General features: G+C 57.6%; 3 protein-coding genes across 7 annotated transcripts in view; 2 read left to right on the forward strand and 1 right to left on the reverse strand.

The window, feature by feature from the left end:
• Nucleotides 1-390: 390 nt before the first annotated feature.
• Nucleotides 391-7,771, forward strand: LOC142363413 (uncharacterized). Its single transcript, XM_075437902.1, has 7 exons — nucleotides 391-482; nucleotides 644-859; nucleotides 5,317-5,512; nucleotides 6,304-6,358; nucleotides 6,659-6,697; nucleotides 7,008-7,169; nucleotides 7,464-7,771. The coding sequence occupies exons 1-7, from the start codon at nucleotides 391-393 to the stop codon at nucleotides 7,538-7,540; spliced, it is 837 nt and encodes a 278-aa protein (XP_075294017.1). The 3' UTR covers nucleotides 7,541-7,771.
• Nucleotides 7,772-7,846: 75 nt separating this feature from the next.
• On the forward strand, nucleotides 7,847-8,945 carry LOC142363463 (interferon alpha-inducible protein 27-like protein 2A). The gene is made up of 3 exons (XM_075438158.1): nucleotides 7,847-7,989; nucleotides 8,134-8,295; nucleotides 8,685-8,945. Exons 1-3 carry the CDS (start codon nucleotides 7,941-7,943, stop codon nucleotides 8,822-8,824), a joined length of 351 nt encoding a protein of 116 aa, XP_075294273.1. The 5' UTR covers nucleotides 7,847-7,940; the 3' UTR covers nucleotides 8,825-8,945.
• Nucleotides 8,946-10,853: 1,908 nt separating this feature from the next.
• Nucleotides 10,854-22,093, reverse strand: part of LOC104330612 (zinc finger MYM-type protein 4) — a 45,815-nt gene continuing 34,575 nt past the window's right edge. For 4 of the 5 annotated variants that reach the window (XM_075438152.1, XM_075438156.1, XM_075438153.1 and 1 more), the window contains 4 exons: nucleotides 20,866-20,977; nucleotides 19,287-19,535; nucleotides 18,287-18,416; nucleotides 10,854-16,828 (listed from right to left, as the gene is read on the reverse strand). In XM_075438152.1, the coding sequence (XP_075294267.1) occupies nucleotides 16,621-16,828; nucleotides 18,287-18,416; nucleotides 19,287-19,535; nucleotides 20,866-20,977 (699 nt within the window). In that variant the 3' untranslated portion in view covers nucleotides 10,854-16,620. Of the gene's footprint in view, nucleotides 16,829-18,286; nucleotides 18,417-19,286; nucleotides 19,536-20,865; nucleotides 20,978-22,093 lie in introns of those variants that run through there. The other variant, XM_075438157.1, reaches the window with a different exon arrangement.

Genomic DNA, 22,093 nt, shown 5'->3' on the forward strand with positions numbered 1-22,093 from the left:
CAAAGGCACTGTGGGGATGCTGGTGGCTCCTGGGGACACTGCCAGCACCGTGGCGTGGCCCCCGGCCGCAGGAGCTGCCCCCGAGCCCGGAGCGGGGGGACAGAGCCAGGGCAGGGAGAGGCCGGGGTGCGCAGGGGGCTCGCAGCCTGTGCTGGCTGTGTCCCAGCGGGATTCAGTCGCCCGCCGGAGCCCACCCTGCTCCCCAGCACCCCGCTCCTGGCCGGGCACAGACCCGGTGTAACTGACCCACGGGTCACCGCTGGCCCCGGGGGTGAGTTACGGCCGTTTTGGGGAGCCCACGGCTGCTTCGGGCCGGGGGGCTGAGCACAGCATCGCTGCTGCGGGCACCTCCGCCGCTCGTCCTGCCGAAGCGGGGCCCCACGGGGCGTCATGCGGGTGCTGCCGTGCAGGCCCACGGGCACCGTCGCCCTCCGTCCATCCCTCCGTCCGTCTGTCCGTCCGTGCGGGGCCCCGTCTGCCGGGTGAGTCCGTCTTTCCATTGTTCAAACAAGCTCTTTTCCACACTCGGTGCCAGAGCCTCCCGCTTGCTCCCGCACGCGCCAGTATATTTAGCTGCCTCCGAGCCTCCACCTTTCCTTATATAGGAGAGGCCAAACGCATTTCGCACTCTCGTTATTAATAGCCCGAGAGGAGCCCTTCGGGGGCTGCCAAAAATAGCAGGCAAACAGAGAGCACCCGGGCTGGGGAGGGCGGCGTGGCAGGCCGGGGGCCGGGGACGCCGCGCTGCTTTTTCTGGCTTTTCCCTTTGGGAACCACGCTCGGGTGTCTCCCGGCATCCTGCCCTCGCTGCCGCCCCTGGTCGGGGTCCCCCGAGCCCCCCAGCCCTCCCCAGGCAGAGGTAGGAGCGGGGGGAAGCTCGGGGGCGGCAGTGGGGTCCCGGGTGGGCAGAGCAGCCCTGTGCCCCCCCCCGGCTTTGCTGGTCTGGGGGCTCAAAGAGCCACCCCGTGGGTGCTGGGGACACCCAGCGCGGGTGGCCCTGGGCAGCCTGGGGATCCCCGGCCCCGTGGGGTCCCCCCGGCCCAGGGGAGCCCCTTTGGCTCCCCGGTGACAGATTTCACCCTCCCGAGCACCCCACGGGCTCCGCTTCCCCCTCCGAGCTGCCCCGGGCTGCTGCTGGGCCCAGCGATGCCGGCTCCCCCCAGGACCCCCCTGGGCACCCTGGGGATGCGGGGCAGGGGGCCGGGCTGGGGGTCCCTGGCTGCCCCGTCCGGGGGGGAGTGGGTTTCCGGGCACAGCATCCCCGGAGCTGGGCACGCCGTGTGCCGGGGCAGCGAGCCCGGGCCGGGGCGTGCGAGGAGGGGGCTGCGGGGTGCTCAGCGAGCGGGGGGGTCTTCGCCTGCGCCCGGAGGCGTCCGCACCGCGGGCAGGGTCTGCCTGAAGCCCTCCCTGCCCCCCCCCGGCGGGGACCTCTCCCGCTGAACCGGAGGATGCCGCAAGCTCCTGCGGACGAGCCCGAGGAGTCCTGTGGCAAAGTCAAGGCGAGCGGGGGGGCGGCGAGCCCGTCCCGGGGGTCACCGGGCCACCAGCCCTGCCCGCACCCGGCCGCCAGCACCCCCGGACCGTGAGTGGGCAGCGGGGAGGGGGCTGCGGGCTCGGCGGGGGCCAGCGGGGCTCTGCCCGCAGCCCGCGTTTAACCTTCAGCCGGGCCGGCTGGTGCCGAGCCCTGCTCGGGCTGGGGGGGCTGGGGGGGCTGGGGCTGGGGATGCTCGCAGGGGGGGTGCTGGGATGCTGGGACTGGGGGTGCTGGGGATGCTTGGGCTGGGGGTGCTGGAGCTGGGGATGCTGAGGCTGGGGGTGTTGGAGATGGGGGTGCTGGGGCTGGGGGTGCTGGAGCTGGGGATGCTCGGGCTGGGATGCTGGGGCTGGAGGTGCTGGGGCTGCTCGGGCTGGGGGTGCTGGAGATGGGGGTGCTGGGGCTGGGGGTGCTGGAGCTGGGGATGCTCGGGCTGGGATGCTGGGGCTGGAGGTGCTGGGGCTGCTCAGGCTGGGGGTGCTGGAGCTGGGGATGCTCGGGCTGGGGGTGCTGGAGATGGGGGTGCTGGGGCTGGGGGTGCTGGAGCTGGGGATGCTCGGGCTGGGATGCTGGGGCTGGAGGTGCTGGGGCTGCTCAGGCTGGGGGTGCTGGGGCTGGGGGTGCTGGAGCTGGGGGTGCTGGGGCTGGGATGCTGGGGCTGGGGCTGCTCGGGCTGGGGGATGCTGGAGATGGGGATGCTCAGGCTGGGATGCTGGGGCTGGGGGTGATGGGACTGGGGGTGCTCAGGCTGGGATGCTGGGGCTGGGGGTGCTGGAGATGGGGGTGCTGCTGCCGCTCGCAGCCCTGCACTCAGCTCCTGGCAGCAGCTTGGCGCAGGCAGGGAAGGAGCAGCCCCAGGGCTGTGGGTCTGGGGGTCACGGTGGCCCCCCCACTATTGGGGCTAGCCCGGCCAGAGGAGTGGGGCCAACAGCAAACTCTCTGTGGGGTGGGGGGGAAATGGGGCACCCCCGAAGGGTCGTGGGTAGTGGGTGCTTGGGTCGGCGGGTGGAGCCCATTGGCCTGAGGATGCCCCCCTGCAGCAGGGCCAGCCGCCCCCTCCCCAGGGAGCCAGGGTGCCCTCGGTCACGGGGAGTGGGGCCGGAAGGGACCCCCAAAGCCTGGGCACCGCGGCCAGGCCCGCCGGGGTTCCAAGGGCTGCGCACCGCCACCCCAAAACGGGCAATGCCCTCAGGGGCAGCAGGCCAGGGGCTGGGGGCTCCCCCAGACCCCCTCCACCCGCGCCCCCTCACCCCCCTCCCTCGCTGGACCTCCTCTTTAATTTTTTAGGCTGCTCCGTGGCCGGAGCTGCTGCTGCAGTGGGTTTGCTGGGGGTGGGCGAGGTGGGGGGAGCCAGCTGGGGGGGGGCCCCGCTGCAGAACTTGGCCCCTGCGAGGCAGCGGCTGCAGAGCTGGGGGGGAGCGGGGGGGGAAAAAAGACTCTTCCTTTTATAGACAGGCTGGGGCTGCTGGGTGCCGTGTGAGAGCATGGGTGCCACCACAGCCAGCCCTGGCAGCCCCCCCGGCAGCCCCCTGGCAGCCCCCCGGCTCCCCCCTGCCCTTTGCCCCCAGTGCCCCCCAGCCCGTCCCAGCAGGGAGCTGCTCTCGGGACAGGAGGGGGGAACCGGGGGCTGCCCGGGTTGGGGGCTCCATGGGGGCACGGAGGGGCTGTGGGAGAGGGGCTGCCCCAGGGCAGAGCTCCCCGCAGGGCTTCGGCTGGGGACGTGTCTGCAGCCACCAAGGGCAGTGCTGGGGGGGGCTTGGGGTGCTTGCAGCCATGGGCCCACCCCCCCAGGGCTGCGGAGGGTTCTGAAGACCGGGAGCGTTTGGGCACTGGGAGGGTGGTGGGGCAGAGATGGGCTGTGGGGCAGGGGCAAGGAGGGGCGTGGGGAGCGGGCAGGGGTGGCCCAGGCTGGGACCAGGCAAGACGGGGTGCCCCGGGGGGAGGGGAGCACGGGGTCCTGGGAGCCATGTTGCGGGGGTCCCCGGTGCTGTGTTGTGGGGATCCTGGTAGCTGTGTCGTGCGGGTCCTGGGAGCTGTGTTGCGGGGGTCCCCAATGCCGTGTCGCGAGGGTCCCTGGTGCTGTGTCACAGGGGTCCCCAGTGTTGTGTCCCGGGGGGTCCCCGGTGCTGTGTCACGGGGATCCTGGGAGCCGTGTTGCGGGGGTCCCCGGTGCCGTGCGGGAGACCCTGGGGTGCTGGTGGAGCATCCTGGGGGGCCGAGGCCGTGCTGGCAGCAGCCCTGCTCCCCGTGGCGATGGTGGGTGGCTCGGGGGGGGGGCCACCGAGCAGCGTCCCCGCTGCCTGCGGGTGCTGCGAGCGGGGCCGGCGCGGTGAGGGTGGGCTTGGCACCCACCGGCTCCTCGCAGGGAGCTGCAGCGCGTGTGGCCACGGCTCCTGGCGCTGACTCACGGCTGCGCTGGGCATGGCCAGCCCTGCGGCCCTGCTGCCTGCAGCCCGGCCCCCCATGCACCCCCTCGCTCCCTCCGCCCGGGACCCCCGGGGTGGGTCCCCGCACCCGGCCATCGCATCGCTCCAGCCACCAGTTTGGGGACAGGAAGGTCACTGGAGTCATAGCACGGGTGGGCTGGGGTGACACTCGCCCCCTCCATCGCCCTGCCCTGGCCACGCTCTGCTGGGGCCGGGGAGCCCCCCCTGCACCCCCATTATGGTCTCCAGACCTCAACTGAACCCCCTCCCATGGGCGAAGGCATCTCCGGCCTCCCCCACCCAGAACTGCGGCGTGGGGAGGGCCCGGACCCCCGCATCCTTCTCCCGGCATTGAACCCGAGCCGGGCAGGGTGGGGGGGCTGTGGGTGATGGGACCCCCACCAGCGCTGACCCCGGCTGGCCAGGGCCAAAGGGGGATCCCCCCCCCATGCAGAAGTGGCTCCGAGCGCCGGCACTCGCTGCCACCAGCCGTGCGGTCTCACGGGATGCGGCGCTTGGCCATGGTCCCCATCTTCTCAGCGCTTGGCCATGACCCCCATCTCCTTGGTGCTTGGCCATGACCCCCATCTTCTTGGCGCTTGGCCCTGGTCCCCATCTTCTCGGCGCTTGGCCATGGCCCCCATCTTCTCACTGCTTGGCCATGACCCCCATCTTCTCAGCGGTGCCCAAACTTCTGAGCCTCGGCTGGTCCTGGGGCACCCCACCACTGGCGAAGGCCAGCCCACGGGCACATCGCCCGCCCGAGCAGAGGTCTGGGGCACCGGCCTCGCCCATGGCACCGCCTCGTTATCCAAACCCGTGGGTCCCTTGGCTTTGGCGTGGCCGTGGGCTCCGCCGGGGATGCCCCCCACAGCCCCTGCCCTCCGTCACCGGGAGCCAGCGGGCGCTGCTGGAGCAGTGAGCCCTGCGTGCCCAGCCCCACGCCGCCCGCCTCTCCCTCCCAACCCTACATACTTCTTCATATGCCCATATGGAGTCGGCCGGCGTTATGGAATGTTAAGAAGTATGTATTTTTGGGCTGGGACCCCCACGACAGGACCCCCCGCGCCAGCACCGGCCCGAGCGGTGCCTCCGGCAGAGACGGCGCGTCCCTGGGGCTGGTAAAAAGGAACCAGATCAACTTGCAACTGGATTTGGTCCCCTTCAACCAGCTGCAGCGGCGCGCGCTATGGCACCCGAGGGTGGGCTGGCTGCCCCCCGCCCCGCAGGGCGCAGGGACCGGGGCGAGGGGGGGGGGGGGGGGGGGGCTGCGGGATGGGGCTGGGGCTGGTGCTGGGGGAGGGGAGGCAGCCGGAGGGGCCGTGGAAATCTCCGGACCACCCGTGCTGCCCATAGCCCCCGCGGAAGACCCCGGAGCTTCACCGGTGCAGAGCCAGGGGGCGATGCGGGCACGGGTCTGAGCCGAGTCCCAGCGGGGGAGGGCCCGGGGGGGTCCCAGAACCGCAGGAAACCGAAACTCAGCAGCCCGATTTCTCGGAAATTCGCTATCTGGATCCTGACGTCACCCGCGGCCCCGCAGCCATCGAGGCAGGTTGGTGGGCGCGCGATAGGCGTCTGGGGACAGCACCCCTTTTCCGAAGGGGGGGGACAAAAGTGGGGGGGCTGCTTACCCTGCTGGGCTGGCAGAGAAGCTGGGGAGCCCCGGGCTGGGGGGAACGCGGGATCTGGGGGGGGCAGGACAGGGGTCTGAGGGGGTCTCTGCCTCTGCGGGGTGGCTGGAAGCTCTTAAGGGGGCAGGACGGGGGTCTGGGGGGGGGGTCTTTGCCTCTGCGGGGTGGCTGGGAGCTCTTAGGGGGGGAAGGACTGGGGTCTGGGGGGGTCTCTGCTTCTGCGAGGCGGCCGGGAGCTCTTAGGGGGGCAGGACGGGGGTCTGGGGGGGGGTCTCTGCCTCTGCGAGGCGGCCGGGAGCTCTTAGGGGGGAAGGACGGGGGCCTGGGGGGGTCTCTGCCTCTGCGAGGCGGCCGGGAGCTCTTAAGGGGGCAGGACGGGGGTCTGGGGGGGGGGGTGTCTCTGCCTCTGCGGGGCGGCTGGGAGCTCTTAGGGGGGAAGGACGGGGGCCTGGGGGGGTCTCTGCCTCTGCAGGGTGGCCGGGAGCTCTTAGGGGAGCAGGACGGGGGTCTGGGGGGGGTCTCTGCCTCTGTGGGGTGGCTGGGAGCTCTTAGGGGGAAGGACGGGGGACTGGGGGGGGGGGCGTCTCTGCCTCTGTGGGGCGGCTGGGAGCTCTTAGGGGGGCAGGATGGGAGTCTGGGGGGGGGGTGGCTGCAGTCCCCACCAGCCTCACTCACCGCCCATGGAAAAACCTCTCGTCCTTGCTGCGGGAAGGACCAAGCTCCGCACGGACCCGGCACAGCTGCCCCCCAAGCCAGCCCCACCATGGGTAAGCCCAGGGGGTCGGGACCCCGCAGCAGGACAGCGCGGGGGGGCTGGGCAAACCTCCCTCTGCTCCTGAGGGAGGGCTCGGGGGGACATGGGGGGGCGAGGGGCTCTGGTGGGAGGGGGCCGGGGCATCGCGCTGTGCCAGTGGTGTGGGGGGGCCGGGATGCTCCCGGGAAGGGGCACCCGCTGCTCCGGCGGGCAGGAGGGGTCGGGGGCGCGGGGAGGGGGTGGAGGAACCCCTCGCAGCTCCCCCCCCTCCAGCCCCGCCGACTGACCCCCCTCGACCTCCCCTTCGTTACAGATTGTGCCCGCCTTGCCATCAGGGCGACCGTAGGGATGGGTAAGGCGCTGGGGGGCACGGGGATGGCCGACGCCATGCGGGAATAAATCACGTTCCTGAAGCTTCACGCTGCTGCGCTGCACACGCAGACCCCTCTCGGGGGGGTGCTGCCCCCTCCCCAACACGCTGCCGCTCGGCCCCTCCCGGGAAGCCCACGTGCGGGACCCCACGGGTGCCCCGGCTGGGGGGCTCTGGCCGCTGAGCCCTGTTCCAGGGCTGGGGGACGCGCGTGGCTGGGAGCCACCCGGGGCGGGGGGCTCAGCAGCCTGGGGGACCTGGGGAAGGTCACGGCCACCGCTCTCCTTCGCAGGGATCTCCATGGCGGTGGTGCGGTCGCTGCTGTACGCCCTGGGCTTCACCCCGGCCGGCATCGCCGCCGGGTCCGTGGCCGCCAGGATGATGTCCCTGGCCGCCATGGCCAACGGCGGGCGCGTGGCTGCCGGGAGCATGGTGGCCGTGGCGCAGTCGCTGGGTGAGTGCTGCCGGCGGGGTGGCCGTGGGTGCACCCCGTGCTTCGGCCTCGGCGGGCGCTGCCGGCAGCGCGGCAGGGGCCTGGGGTGGGCATGGGGACCCCTGGGGACCCACCAGCTCTGGGGTGCCCGGTGTGGCCCTGCTGGCCTGGCTGTGGGGACGCCTGATGGCAGCGGGGAGGTGGGGGCTGGGGGGGGCTGCTCCTGCTCAGGGTGCTCCCTGCCCAATGGGGCGCAGGGGGGGGCTCCATGGCGGGGCTGGGGGGTGCGGGCTGATTTCTCCTCCTCTTCCTCAGGAGCAGCAGGATTCCCCACGGCCGTGAAGGCAGCCCTGTCAGCCATCGGGGCTGTCATCAGGGCTGCCCTGCTCTGAGACCCCGGACCCCCCGGGACCCTCACTGATACCTGCTGCGACCCCCCACCCCAGAATCCTGCTGAGACCCCCCTGACCTCCCCCCCAGGACCCTCACTGATGCTTGCCGGGACCCCCCGCCCCGGAATCCTGCTGAGACCCGCCCCCGGTACCCCTCCCCAGGACCCCCTGCACCTCTCCCATCACCCCCCCCGCTGTATCTGACCCCCCCAATAAAGTCACCCCAGCGCAGTCTCCGCCTCCGCCCCGGGCCGTGACGCTGGGGGGGCGGGGGGGGGCGGGACGGGGCGGCCCCGGGTCCGTTCCCGTTCCCGGTCGGGGGCAGGGGGCAGGGAGCACCGCGGGGCTCTGCGGACCTGGAGACTGCGCGGTCCCCGAGTGGCCTCGGTCCTTCTCGGCCATGGGGAAGACAATCCAGGGCGCGGCCATCGGAGCGGCTGTCGGAGCAGGTGAGGGTCAGCCCTGCCCGCCTCCCCTCCCCGCAACGGGGGTCCCCAGCCCCGCACCCCGCGCTCCCCGCTCCGATGCCTCGGTGCCCTGGGGAGGGGGTGGGTGGCGGGGACCCCGCTGACCCCGCCGTGTCCTGCCCGCAGGGGTGGCCCTCGTCGGCGTCCCGCTGGCCATCTACGCGCTGGGGTTCACGGCCGCCGGCATCGCCGCTGGGTCCATGGCGGCCAAGATGATGTCAATGGCGGCCATGGCCAACGGCGGCGGCGTGGCGGCCGGCAGCGTCGTGGCCGTGCTGCAGTCGATCGGTGAGCGGGCAGGGCCGCGGCCGAGGGGTGCGGGGGTCACGCGCTGCGGAGCCAAACCAGCCCCTTGACCCGTCCGAGCCGCCCAAAACTGGGTGGGAGCGAGGGAGAAATCCGAAGGTGGTGGGAAGGGTTGCTGGGGTAGGGCACCCTGGGCTGAGGCCGGCGGGGCCGTGCAGGTCAGGCATCCGCTCTGCCGCCGAGAACAACGCCCGCGGTCAGCGGCTGCGCTGGCCGGAGCGGGGCTGGCGGTGGCCGGGGAGCGGAGCCCGCTCGCCGCCGGCTCTCGGCACAGCCTGGAGAGGCCCTCGGCTGTCTCTGCCCCGCGCCCGGTCCCGCAGCAGGCAGCAGCGACCGATGCTCCCGCGGCGTCACCTCTCCCGTCGTTGCAGGAGCTGCAGGTTTCTCCCTCGGTACCAAGATCGGGCTGACGTCCGCACTGGGGCCGCTGGGTGCGGCAGCCGGCGCCAAGCTGTTCGCGGGGAAGACGGCGCCGGGTGACGAGCCCGAGGAAAGCGAAGAAGGCGCCTGAGGTTTCTGCCAGGCGCTGGGAAGCCCCCCCCAGACCTCCCATGCAATTCGGCCGCCCGCTTCAGATCTGCGGCTCCACGTGAGCAACGAATGCCTTGAGACCAATAAAGGTGGTTTGCAGGCGGGGGTGTCGGGGTGGTCGGTGTGCGGTCGGGGCCCCGGCGTGCGCAGTGGTCCGGGAACGGACCCAGAGCTGCAGCTGCTTCAGTCCTGCGCTCTCTCACAGAATCACAGAAGGTTCAAGGTTGGCAGGGCCCTCTGGGGGTCACCCAGCCCAACCCCCTGCCCAAGCAGGGTCACCCAGAGCAGGGGGCACAGCACCGCGTCCAGCCGGGGCTGGAATAGCTCCAGAGAAGGAGACTCCACAGCCTCCCTGGGCAGCCTGGGCCAGGGCTCCGTCACCCTCAGAGGGAAGAAGTTCTTCCTCGGGTTCAGCTGGAGCTTCCTCTGCTTCAGTTTGTGCCCGTTGCCCCTTGTCCGGTCACTGGGCACCACTGGAAAGAGTCTGGCCCCGTCCTCCTGACCCCCACCCTGCAGATATTTAGAGGCATTTCGAAGGTCCCCTCGCAGCCTTCTCTTCTCCAGGCTGAACAAGCCCAGCTCCCTCAGCCTCTCCTCGTAGGAGAGATGCTCCAGCCCCCTCCTCATCCTCGCAGCCCTCTGCTGGACTCTCTCCAGTAGCTCCTCATCTCTCTTGAACTGGGGAGCCCAGCACTGGACACAGCACTGCAGATGGGGCCTCACTAGGGCAGAGTAGAGGGGAAGGAGAACCTCCCTCGCCCTGCTGCCCACACTCCTCCTAATGCACCCCAGGATGCCATTTCTCCCGCGGGGAGATGCTGGCAGGGCTGCAGGTAGGCTGGTTATAAACTGCATTTAATTCAGATTCTGCGTGGCGACGGACTGCACTGACCCGTGGCGTGGCCCATCCTGCCTCCCAGGCACGGGGCTCTCCCTGGCACCCAGCTGCGCTCCCGTTACTCTACTCCCTGTGATTAATTACCCAAGATAAATGCATGAAGCAGCAGCGCTAGCCAACAAGCGGACGCGGTATTTCCCCACCACTCCTGCAGCTCACACACGGGCACCGCTCTTCAGCCTATTCCCAATTCTCCCTCTCTCCTGAAGCAAACACCAGCCATCCCTGCGCAAACCCAGCTCGCCGCAAACCAGGGTATGAAAGCGTCAGCTGCGTAGCAGTAATAACAATAAAAACAATTAAGCCTCCATTAAAACAAATACTCTCCCTTGCAGCTCCGCACGCTCACGCCACGCAGCCGTGCTGCCTGCTGGCCATCGTGGCTGCGCCTGCCGCACATCATTTTGGATGTGCATCATTGGGATGAACATTTAATCAGCACTCCTCTAATTTTTTTTGGCTCGTGAGTGGCCGTATCTGTTTCCTCAGCAGCCGCTTTAAACCCAAAGGCTCCGCTGGCTGCGCAGGCACTCGCCCGCACACAGTTCAGATCGTGTAAACCAGCCGCGTGGTCGGGGCCTTCACAGCTGCACTGAGTGAAGCTCCAGTGGCTCCGAACGCAGAGGAGCCTTCGGGACCTCCCTCAGAAACCCAGGAGACGTCCCCTGCCCTTCGTGGAAGCCCCATCAGGCGCTGTGTGACGAGGGCCTTGGGTGGGCGATGGCGTTCCCGTGCTAGGGCGGCTCTCGGGCCACGCTGGCGTTTCAGGGCGGCGGCGCGAAGGCGATGTCCGGGCCCGAGGCCTCTCCTCTCGCTGATGGCGTCGGGCACCGCTCGAGCAGCCACCGCCTCCCCTGCGTCCGGCTTGGGGACAGGGGTGTGGGTAGCAAGCTCAGCTGGGGATTGAGCTACTCACAGCCGATCTCGGAGGCTTCGGCGAGGAGCAAAACTCGGTGTGAGCTGCTGGACAGCCGTGTGGGAGAGACCACGGCTTGCTGTGAAGATCAGAAGCTGCTATTTTAACACCGGCTTAAAAACAAATAGCCCTTATCCCCCCTTAAAATCTGTGAGAACCTGCCTTTAAACTTGGATTCCAAGATCATACAGGAAATGAGGATGTACTCTTTTATTAAGGTTAAAGGTTTTTAATCACTTTTCCAGAATACAGATACGATTCAAACAGAAACTATTTTTGGGGTCTCAATAATTCACTTATTAATACCATACATTGAACTCTATAAATTCTCATATAAGAAAAAGTCTTTTTAATATAGGTTATGACACACTGGTGACCTATTTAAATCTTTTGAAGTAACACTTTGCAGTTACATAGCACCTTTCATCACGGGGCTGCAAAGCATCCTACAGAATTTAGCCTCATAACGCCCAAACGAGGTAGGAAAGTCCGGCCAATTTAGGGATGGGTACAACCGAGGTACAGATGGGCAAGGGACGGAACGGGAGGCTTCATCGATACAACAGCCGTGAGGTGTGCGCTGGGTCCTGGGCTGCAGAATGAGTCAGTGGCTTAACTGGGGAGAACGTCAGGAGTGGTCACCACACCCTTCTGACGAGGAAGCCTGGCTCCCAGCCGGCTGAGAAGGCCTGTTCAACTTGTTCTGGCTTTGTCAAGACACCGGCACACCTCAGACCCTAGGTATGCCGTTCTTTGCCGTATCTCACAGTTGCCTGTGAACCACAAAACGACCCAGGCCACGGCTAAGCGGCCATCGCAGCCCGCGTCCGCGAGTCTGAATGCCGGGACGCGGGACCGGCTCTGTGTTCGTCTGGAGATTCAGGGTTTTTAGCTTGGCTGTTTAACTGTGAAAAATTCCCTCTTGCCCTCCAAGCAGGTGATAATCTAAGGTATTTCAGGTCTTGTTTCTTTAATAAAAACCACGTATCTGCTTAAAAACCATTAGCTCAGTGAATCTCCCTGTCCAAAGGAAACTGCAGCAGTGCGGCTAGAAGAATCCAAGATGCCTGAGCTCCTCCGAGCCTTTCTGACTCCTAAAACCACTCCACAGCCTCACAACGCTCGCCAGACCCCATCTAGCACTGGTGCCGCTGACTGCGCACTGATGTCCCCCGTGGCAGCAGCATCTCTTGATGAAAATTGAAAAATAAAAAAGCTGTTGCAGATGTTGCCATTAGCCACGAGACAGCAGAAGAGCCAGCACGCGAGGCGCGGGAACCGAAACGCTTTCAAATTCCAGTTCTATCGCAGCCTGTCCCATCTACGGCCCATGCGCACACACACGGATTTTCCTTAATAGCATCCAGCTGAGATGCTTTGAATATGAAATGATGAAACCCAGAGACTTAAATACTCCTGTTAGTTCCTTCCGTGTACAATCGCCCACCTGCCCAGAGCACCCTTCCTGGCACCCTCCAACGGCTCCTCTACCACCACTCGCTCCGTTACTACTCGCTCTTTCTGGCATGTCCAGAAGAGTTTCCTCATAAAGCTCAACACAAAAGTTACCAAACGCTCCTTGGAAATGGTGGAGGGAAGGAACTGCAGGTAAAAATGCCAGGTTGTGCAGCTCGCCCAGGTGCTCTGGGCTTGGCACGGGAGCCACGGGATGCCGTCAGAGGGAATCTGTTCATGCCACAGGACAGACTGACCGAGTTATTTCCCCCTTTGTTTAAAAAAATTCAACTTCTAAGAAAGGGCTGGAATAGACTTTTTTAAAAAATGCAATAATACTGTGCAAAAAAAGGTTTCAGTAAAGGCAGAGCTCATCCTACCTGCCTGACCAATCTGCAGCCGTCGCGCTGGGAAAGAGCTTTCTCTCGGGCAGCCGACGGCAGCACACGCGGCGACGGCGCGGGGGCTGGGCTGGCCCTCTCCTCTGCCGAGGCTGTCCTGGCCATGGCGGTGGCTCTCGCCGGCTCCGCTCGCACCAGCCGCCCGCGAGGCGAGCCTGCGCTCCGACCCGCGGCTCCAAGGGGCAGAGCACGCTCCGCCCGGCTTCACGGCTCCAGAAACTCCCGCTACACTCTCTCCTCGGCCACAGCTACGAAACGCCGTCCTCAAAACTGGATCGTTTCTCTTGCAAAAGGAAGGAACAGTAACTGCTCAGTAGCTCAACTGCTCAAAACTTCTTTCCTTAAATCTTGTGAGGCCGACAACGCGACGGGGGACGTCCTGCAGACAGCAGCTACCTAACACAGGACAGCGAACCTTAACTCTGCCTCGGCTCTGCTAGGGAGGCTTTAAATGGATGATGGGAAAGGAAGAGAGGGGAGGAACCTGTTGTACTGACGGGGGCCAAACTCCAGCCCAGACAGCAAGCACGGTGCCGGAGGGTCGAGAAGAGTGCCAGGAGGGTTTTATACCCCAGCATTTGTTCTGTTTTCCTTTTTTAAGGCAACAGTGAAACCATTGCTCAAGGGACCGAGAAGAGTTACTGAGATTGTGACCAAAACCCAGAGACTTTATTGCACATTCAGAGTCACGCCGGTGACGCTGGCAGGGACCGGCACCGGGGAGCCGCGCCGCTGTCGGAGCTCAGCCCCGGGAAGCTGCACTGCCGTCTTACCGCAAGCCTCCGAGGAGACACCCCTCGGCTGCAGACTACCGCCAGAGAAATCCAGGGGTTTCTTTTAGATCAGTAGTTGGCAGAATAATTCGTAAGATAATCTAACTTCTTTTTGCACCTACTTCTGTGGCATTTAACGTGCGCCCCGTTTCCTTCTTACGTCAACCGAAGCCAGGCGGGAACAGCAGGGCTGCACCGAGCACGTCTCGCAGAGATCCGCCAGGAAACCGCCGGCCCCGCGGAGGGAACAGCCACGCTCCGGAAACCTTTTAACAAAAATCTCTGCAAAATCCAAAGACCTGTGTTAGCAGCCAGCACCGCGAATCCCCTCGGTAACGAGTAACACGACAAGCTCACTTCCAGGCTCCCGCGCCGGCCGGCGCAGCCACGCCGTCACCCCCGCAGACGGAGCGCGGGGGGCGTTCAACGGCACGCGTCGAGCAGCGGGAAGGCGCAGCGACAGAAACCCTGCTAGCTGGAAGCACCATCTTCCGTTTTCCTTTCTCACACTCATCTTTGTCGCTTCTCTGTCCACTCTGAGACTACAGCATGATTTTTCTCCTTAAAAGAATATTTCAAGTAATAAACATTGTTGCACGGTCAGCAAATGATTCAGCTATGTTTATTATAAACAACTTGGTCCAGGTGTTCAGAACTTTGACCCTGTGTGTATAATCTAGAGATGTATTTTAATCCTCCAAGGTAATCCACCTTGTAAATCAGTGTGAACTCTAGCCAGGCTGACCAGAAATTCCTCGAGAGGCAAAGACAGCCCAGGCACACGCCGGACAAGGCACACCGCTGCCGAAGGGCCCCCAAGCAGAAGGTACCTCACCAGAGAAATTAAAACGAAAACTACTTCTGTTAACTGCATCACGGAACTGCACCGAAACCTTTCTCATCTCCGAGCCGCTCAAAAGGAGTCAGCACAACGTTTAACAACTTGGCCTTCAGCCAGTCAAGCTTAAAGCGGTTTAACTTTCCTTGCTGAGACAATACGAGGGGCAAATATCTTTCATGCCAAGTACCTGGAAAAAATTAACATACGTGACAGTGTTCACAGACGAGGAAGAGTGAGGGTCTTCAGAGAAAGAAAAATGTGTACGTTACTCATAAGATACAAACATACTACTTTATTCTATGGGAATGCTTCTTAATGTCTATGAAGGGAAAACTCCGCTGTGGTACTCGTTTAGCCGATCCCCACCCAGCGCAAGCCTGCCCTCCCAACGGCTTTTCCCAGCTGCTCCCGTGCTCGCTGCCTCGGGACAGCCCGCGGAGGCCGGGAGCGGGCGAAGGAGCCTGCTGCAGCCGGAGGAAATACAGAAATCCCTGGAGCCTTCCCCTCTCCGACCGACACCGAGGGTCTGGGCAGGCCGGTGCGCACCGGACACAGCACCGACTGCTTTGTCCCCCGCAGACCTACACGCTAACCCTGCCAGAACGATTTCCTTTTCCCTGAAACGTTCTACCAACCATCCCAATGCCAAACACCGCGCCTGCTCTTTCACTACGTCCGTATCGCCACGGGGAGGGACAGCTTCGTGTTCACAGCACAAGAATCAGCCTACGGAGCATCGCGGAGCCTCCCAGTGCCTGGGCAGCTTCCTGGCAGGGCACGGATCACGGCTGAAACATCTGCCCCGGGGAGCATTGGGCAGGACATGGAGAGAGCAGTTTCTTTGATCAGAAATGACAGACACAGGTGGGCTTTGATCAGACAGAATCAGGGGCAGGTTTACTTTTCACATAGTTTTCTGTATTAAAAAATACATCAGTGAAATCTGTTACAGGCAGGGACAGGACTACCGAGTACACAACGTCAATAGACTACTTTCTGATTTTATTTTTGTTAAATTACTTTTGTTACTGCTAAAAAAATAATTAAAAAACAAAAACAAACAAAACAAAAAAAAAGGAAATATAATTCAAGGCTGTTGATTTTCATCTCTTGAAATTTTAGTGACAAGATCAAATATCAGACCCCTGTTACAGAAGATGGATAACTGACCAGAGCTAGATAAAAACCATACAATTCTCTTCTTTAAAAATAGGCTGGGTTTCCAATGAATTTGTGACCACTGGTCATCAGAAACACGCATCTGTAGCTTGAGAAAACGGAGACACAGACAGTATCTGATAATGTCCTGTCCTCTAAACGCCACGTGCGAGCTTTTCTCTTCAAAAAGACGCAGTAACAGCCAAACCTTAAAAAAATCTCTTTCAATTTCCAACACTATGACTAAATCTCTTTGGGTGGGGTGGGAAAAAAACACACATGGTAATTTTCTACCACAGTTCTGTTGTCAACAGTAATACTGCATCCTTTGTACAACACTGCGCGCGTTGCAAAGGTGGAAAGAGAAAGAGTGCATGTGTCTTTCGTTTGAAATGAGAAGGCTCTCCAGATTTGCCTTATAAAATAACCAAAAACGTAGGAGTAGGGAAAGAGGAGAAAGGAAAGCTGCCTTAAGGGAAAAAAAATTTCCGCGCACCACAGTATTTGCTAGGTTAAACCGACAGACTGCAGAGCTACTGGGCTAGGTAAGGGATTTTCTGCACATACCCCAGGACAGCCACTCTCCTGTACACACCCCAGAAATGTTCGTCCCGTAACATGATCGCTCTGAAGTCTGACCTACAGCACCTCTTCCGCGTCGGAGACCGAACAGAGCTCGAGCTGGTATCAGCCTGGACCGAGAGCTAGATTCTGGCATCGTGACCATCGAACAGCAGCCAGGCAGCTGTCCGCTTAGAGAGCTTCCCTGGCAGACACGCCAGCGGCTTCTGCCTTCCTAACATTTGATCCCAGTTTCAAAAAAAAAAATTATAAAAGCACAAGTGTACGTGTATTTATAACGGAAGGTGTCTGTCTGTCTACATATCACCACTTTCTCTCCTGTCCTCGTGAAGAGCTCCAGGATCTCCACGTGTTCTTTGGCAGCAAGGACTGCCAGCCAGCAGGCTGAGAAGTCACGTGAGCCACAGTCTAGCTCTCCATGCCCAACATTGTTATGGTAGATTTTACACAACCATTTTCCTTAAAAATATCTCACAACTTTTAAAAATCCTAACCAGGTAAAGGATTTATGCACCACTCAGACAGGTCAGTTCATCTTGAGTTTGTTCAGAGGATTTCTCGGTGCCACAGGACGTTGTTTCTTGCAGCTTACACAGCTTGCTTCCTTCCAGTTCCAGTTTGTACATCCACTGTGGTTCAAAATATGCCTGTAGGTGACTATCTTGGCTTATTTGATACACATTTTCCAAAGGCTGGACGTATTCACAGTTTGGTGCTTCTGATGTGTACTCAAAGGAAAATACCCACTTCAGTTAGTCTGATAACTCAATATCAGAGTCCTCTGATTTGACTTTGGCAAGTTCTTCGTGTACCTCCCTCACCATAAGGATACGTGTTAACATGATGTCCAAGGTTCCCGGGTCTATTGGCAACGTGGAGTACCACATGGGACTGTTGGGCACACAGGAGCGCTCAGGCTGAAGGTAAAATACGTCACTTCTCTGCTTCACGCTTTCAGAACTGTCAACGTCAAGAAAGGAAGAGCACATTATCGGAAGGCAGCACCAACAGTCCTACTCAAAAACGCGAAGGACAAACAGCAAAGAAAATGAAAGTTACATTGAGACGACAAGACTGTAATTTAAACAACATAAATCTTTTTGTTAGTGACTTGGTTTTCCCCCCTTCAACTTAGGGTACAGTTCAGTTGTTTCCAGGTCACTTAGCATTAGTTGCTTATAAAGAAAATAAGCAAATTAAAGTGGCTTCTTCACAGACGTGGTTCTTCAGTCACAGTATCATCCAGTTAATGGTACTACCATCTTGATATGGTTGATAGACGTGTATTTGACATTCAATCTCCGAATTAAACTGGTTCTAGTATTCCAGAACTGCCGTGTACTTTGGCACAGGGAGTGTCCAGGAGCTAGCAAAACCAAACCCCAGCTTGCCTGCTCATGGTGCAGAACGGTGAGCCCACCTGCCTGAAAGACTGACCGCCTGACCCCGAGGCAGCTTTCAGGCTCTGGCAGGAAGACACAAAGTCCTCTGGAGCAAGGATCCCTCCTGCCTGGCTTTGCAATATTCACATTAAAACAGCAAAGTGAATTTTTACTGCTGCTTGCACCACTGCAGGGGCTCAGCTCTGATAGATGACGGGGAGCATGAAAATGGTTTCCCAGCCCAAGGACAGCTACAAGCTTCTAACAATACGCAAGTGAAGACAAGGAAGGTAAGAAGAGGAAGACAGAGTAAGGACAGCTGCTAGGCACGCCTTTGCCTAAGTAATGGGACTTTTTGAAGTACGCTCAGTAGGTGCATTTTTGAGGGTGATTTATTTGAGTTTTAGCTGACACTAATGAGATGCTGTTTCATTTTGCATGTGTATTTTCTTTGAAAGGAGAAGAACATCATATTCCACCTGCTCAATGATCTAACTAAAGTTTATACAGAAACGGGAAAGACAAAATTATTTATATCTATGTCCTTGCTACACAGTCTCCTTTCTAACTCCTAAATAAAAGTTCATCTCACGTTTCAGCAGGCAGAAGCTATCAGCAGTATTCCTTAACTCACAGTTTTCCCACCCTCTTTCACAAGGAATAGGATGTCAGGGCATTAGTTTTAAGCTTCTCAAAAGAAGGATCCTATATAGGAATTACAGCAGATGAGAATGCCATGGTCACTGCAATAAAGCCCCCCAATTACTTTCACACCCTGCGTATGCGTAAACAGGCATTTAAAGAACACCTCTCTCTGTAACTCTACTCTTAACACCAGTAACAAACATCACCTATTTGCTGAGTCCAGCAGCAGTGCTGATGCTGGCCGTCCGATCAGCATGCTTCCATTCACCCCGAGGGACCAGGAATTGGAGAGGGGAGCCCACAGCACACTCACAAAAGGTCTGAGTGGGACCCTTGCCTAAAAGCCTGTTCTAGTTACATACACATCAAAAAATCAAGGCCTGTCACTTACCATTTTGATAAGTAAAATTCATAGAGTCGGACTGGACATCGCAGGGGATTATCTGTATTTTCAGCCATTTCCACTGCTGTTGGATTCTCCTCATCTTCACTGCGTTTCCTTTTGCCTACAGACAATTTATCTGGATACACAAAAATGGCATCACGGGTTGATTGAAAAACAGCACTTTCAAGAACAAGCCCTAATCACTTAGCCCAGCACCAGTCTGATGGGACTTTGCACCACACAGGAACACGCTATTTGAACAGATTATCTGTCACATGCGAGTCAGCTAGGTTGGTCAGCTGCACGGGGCACAGACTGCATATGCTACAGGGTGTCTGTAGCCCATTCCTCCTCTAGAAAATCAGCAAGAACTAGTATTTAGCAGAAAAATAGGGAAGATATATTTTTTCTTAATCAAGCAGAATCTATGTAACACACTGGAACTGTTAAGCCAATAGGATCAAAGACTTCCCTTTTCCAAATACCAAAAAAACAACTGCAAAAAAAAAAAAAAAAAAAATCTCTGTTTCTTTGCCTCGGAGGTCAAGAGGGTAGTCCCCACTCATGTGCCAGCCCCGAGCTTCATCCAAACTGCTGTTCTCCACCGCACAGACCTGGGATAATCTGGGAATTAAAAGGGCTCCACAGAGGTCTGGACCTCAAGATTATGAAGTCCTGAGAGAAGGACTTCAGAAAAGGCCTTTAACTCATGCAGTAGTTAATAAAGCTTTATGCAAGCTCAGGATGTTATAAAAGCCTATTAAACAAATTTGCAGGAGCCTCTTTTGTAAGTTTATGCTGGATGTCTTGGCTCATGTAGAATTTCTCTTTGCTCCTTACTAGAGTGAAAAGATCTTGAAAATGTACAGGATAACAGCAGAACTCAAACTATTCATAGCTCTGCTTACTGCATAACCTATTTTTCTCCCCAGTCCTTTTTTAACAAAGGAGCAGCCAATACAAATATGATTGCCAAAGTTCAGATGATCAGAAAGCATCCACTTACCGGATTCTACTTCTTGTTTTTGAAAGGGTGGGAAAAAACGTAAATAAGTCATCTTAGTATTATACTTCAGAGTTCGGGTGCGTCTCATAACATGGGCAAAGGATAGTTTCAGGTGCTCACTGACATTCTTTAGTTGGAAGTATTTGGTGTTGAAGAATAGCAGTGTGTTCAATAAAACAATAGGGGAATATGCACCCAGCTGTTTACATTCCCACAAGTGTTCCTCTTCAATTCTCGAGAACATATAACCTGGAGACAATGGGCAAAGAAAAAAGAAGAGGGTTATTTATGCAGTTTTAGGGGTGTCCCCACATTCGGTCGCAAATGAACAGCCTTTACAGGCTGTCCCTAATCTAGCAGACTTTAAGAATTTTCCAAAAACAATGAAAACATCACACATAAGCAGGGTGGGCAGGCAGATATGAGTAAAATTAAGTTGGCAGATTCCATTAGAAATGCATATAAGTCCTCTTTCAGCTAACCTCCTATATTAATGAACTGCATATCCGACCAAGTTCAGACTTATCACAAGCTTTCGTAATTCTGATAAAACCAAGAACCCTGCGTGCACGAACGTAAGATGGAGCAGAGAACCAAGCTGATCTTCCACTACCTGAAGAATGGAGAGAAGGAGGCAGGCACCACCAGAATCTCGCTAAGTTGTAATTTCACTGTATTAAACCACAGTCAGCCAACTGCAAAAATGTGTAATTCCTAAGACGTAGAGCATGAGTTTAAAACGTACTATCTTTATATACAAATAGCCCATTGTGATTACCCTAAGTCAGTTAGGAAAAGGAGATATGGGGGCTTATATCAGATTTGTTGTGAAAAAAACCCATCAATGTATGCAGCAGTCAATAAGTAATTGGATTATTTCCGCATTAAATAAAAAGTTCATTTTCTAAATGAAAAGCCAGTTGTGGATCCACGTACAGAGTTGCCAAAAATCACTCAAGTTTCACTGATACTCTGAAAAAGATCTTATGTACTAATACAGCTGGTGTCCAGCTTTATAAACTGCATGATCATTCTTGAAGACCAATTAAAAATATCTGCAGACTTTGGGAACTCTTAAATTGGAAGTGACTGAGGTGAAAAGAACCTGGAATTGAGGAGCCAAGACAAGATTCCAATCGTTTACTAATGTGATTCTCGGATTTATCAGGAGTATTTCCAGTACTAACAGGGAAATACCAGCGCAACTGTACACAGTATTTGCAGTAACTCATCTCCAGTGCTACATTCAATGCTGGCTACCTGTATTCAAAAAAGATTAGCTAAAACTTGATGGAAGAGAAGAACTAGCATGTTGACCACAGGAATGGGAAGCCTTTCTTTCAATAGTGTTGAGAGATTGATCAGAGGCAAAGGTATATTCAAGTGTAATCCTTAACTGGTAGAGACAAGACATAAAATCCATGATGCTAAGTCTACCATGAGCAACTACATGGTGGAGAAAGAGAAGACTAATGTGAATGCCTCAGATCACACTCTTCTTCATAGCATTGAGAAAATACTAATTTATTTATAATACGGCTTTGTCATGCAGCTACACAAAACAAAATAATTGTCCTACCATTTGGAAGAATTGTAGGTTCCCAGATTTTCAAAAGTTTTGTAAGTTCAATCATAAACCTGGAATAGGGCTCGGTAAAAATGTTATCTATTCTACCATTCTCAAACAGGTACTACAAGAGAAAAAAAGAGGAAGACATACAGTTTGTGATTACATAACATTGCAGAGAAGATACAGGACATCAGATTCTTTTCCTGTCTTATGTCCCAGCGTCTTATGGTCCACAATACTTTGCTGAAATCCTCAGTAAGACATCAAATAAAATTTTCCGCAGGGACTGGGACCTCCTCAGCATGAAATGAGAGATCTAGGCAAGAGCTATTGTTAATATTCCAAGCTCTAGAGCTGTTTTCTGAAAAATCTAAGTGTTAACTATTCTTGAAAAAAGTCTGCCTATGAAAAAAAGCAGAGTTATTGAGTACCTTACTATTGAAAAGAACTTCACAGGCCAACACCTCCTGACAGTAGATACAGGCCCAGCACTAGCCTGCTGAAATTGCTCGACATGCAGCATCAGTGTGAAAGTCCTTTAAATTCTTGTGAAGCGGCAATTAAAAGTCTTCTACAAACCAGGAGTGTGTATCAATAAAAAAGTAAAAACTGGAACACACAAAAAATTCTGATACTCCTCGACCTCATCCATGGTACTTCGAATTTTAACTCTTCCCACACTTTTTTCAAGCACAGCCAGGAAAAAAAATAATTACAATAATTCCATTCTAATGACAGTTTTTACATTAGCAGTAGCTTTTGATTCTTATCTTCAAATGACTGCTTAAAGAAAGAAACAAACAGGCTATTCTCAAAAAGTCCCCAACAGAAACACACTGAACTGAGACACTGAGTTGTCAACAGCAGTTAGTACTATTCCAGGTTTGTTCTGCAACTGTTTCAAGCCTGTACACAGGCTGACAGCAGGGACTCATGACATTACTCTTAGTATCCACTAATCACAATGTTACTATTCCCGTTGTATTTTTTTCTGTAAGCATTGCCTACCCAACAGGTATCTGTCCAGCCACTGAAGGAGCTCAGTCTTTGCCAGGTAATTTCTTCCATGTAAACTTTCATATTAGAAGAGCATTGTGCAACCCTTTTAGACCTAAAACATTCCACCATAAAGCATTTCAGAGGAGACTCAGTGTTCTGCAAATCTTTCCTATGCATGAAAAGAATAGAAAAGGTACGAAACCCAGAGATTCGTGTCTAGGTAGAAACACTTAGCCCT

The sequence above is a fragment of the Opisthocomus hoazin genome, chromosome 17, assembly GCF_030867145.1.
Source record: "Opisthocomus hoazin isolate bOpiHoa1 chromosome 17, bOpiHoa1.hap1, whole genome shotgun sequence".
NCBI lineage: Eukaryota > Metazoa > Chordata > Aves > Opisthocomiformes > Opisthocomidae > Opisthocomus > Opisthocomus hoazin.

Excerpts from the sequence above, each read along its gene's own strand:
- LOC142363463 (XM_075438158.1), top strand. The coding sequence starts at position 7,941 with ATGGGGAAGACAATCCAGGGCGCGGCCATCGGAGCGGCTGTCGGAGCA. Across the intron at positions 7,990-8,133 it reads CGGAGCGGCTGTCGGAGCAG|GGGTGGCCCTCGTCGGCGTC; the intron begins GTGAGGGTCAGC and ends TCCTGCCCGCAG. Across the intron at positions 8,296-8,684 it reads GGCCGTGCTGCAGTCGATCG|GAGCTGCAGGTTTCTCCCTC; the intron begins GTGAGCGGGCAG and ends CCGTCGTTGCAG.
- LOC142363413 (XM_075437902.1), top strand. The coding sequence starts at position 391 with ATGCGGGTGCTGCCGTGCAGGCCCACGGGCACCGTCGCCCTCCGTCCA. Across the intron at positions 860-5,316 it reads CCAGCCCTCCCCAGGCAGAG|CCCCCGCGGAAGACCCCGGA; the intron begins GTAGGAGCGGGG and ends TGCTGCCCATAG. Across the intron at positions 6,359-6,658 it reads CCAAGCCAGCCCCACCATGG|ATTGTGCCCGCCTTGCCATC; the intron begins GTAAGCCCAGGG and ends CCTTCGTTACAG.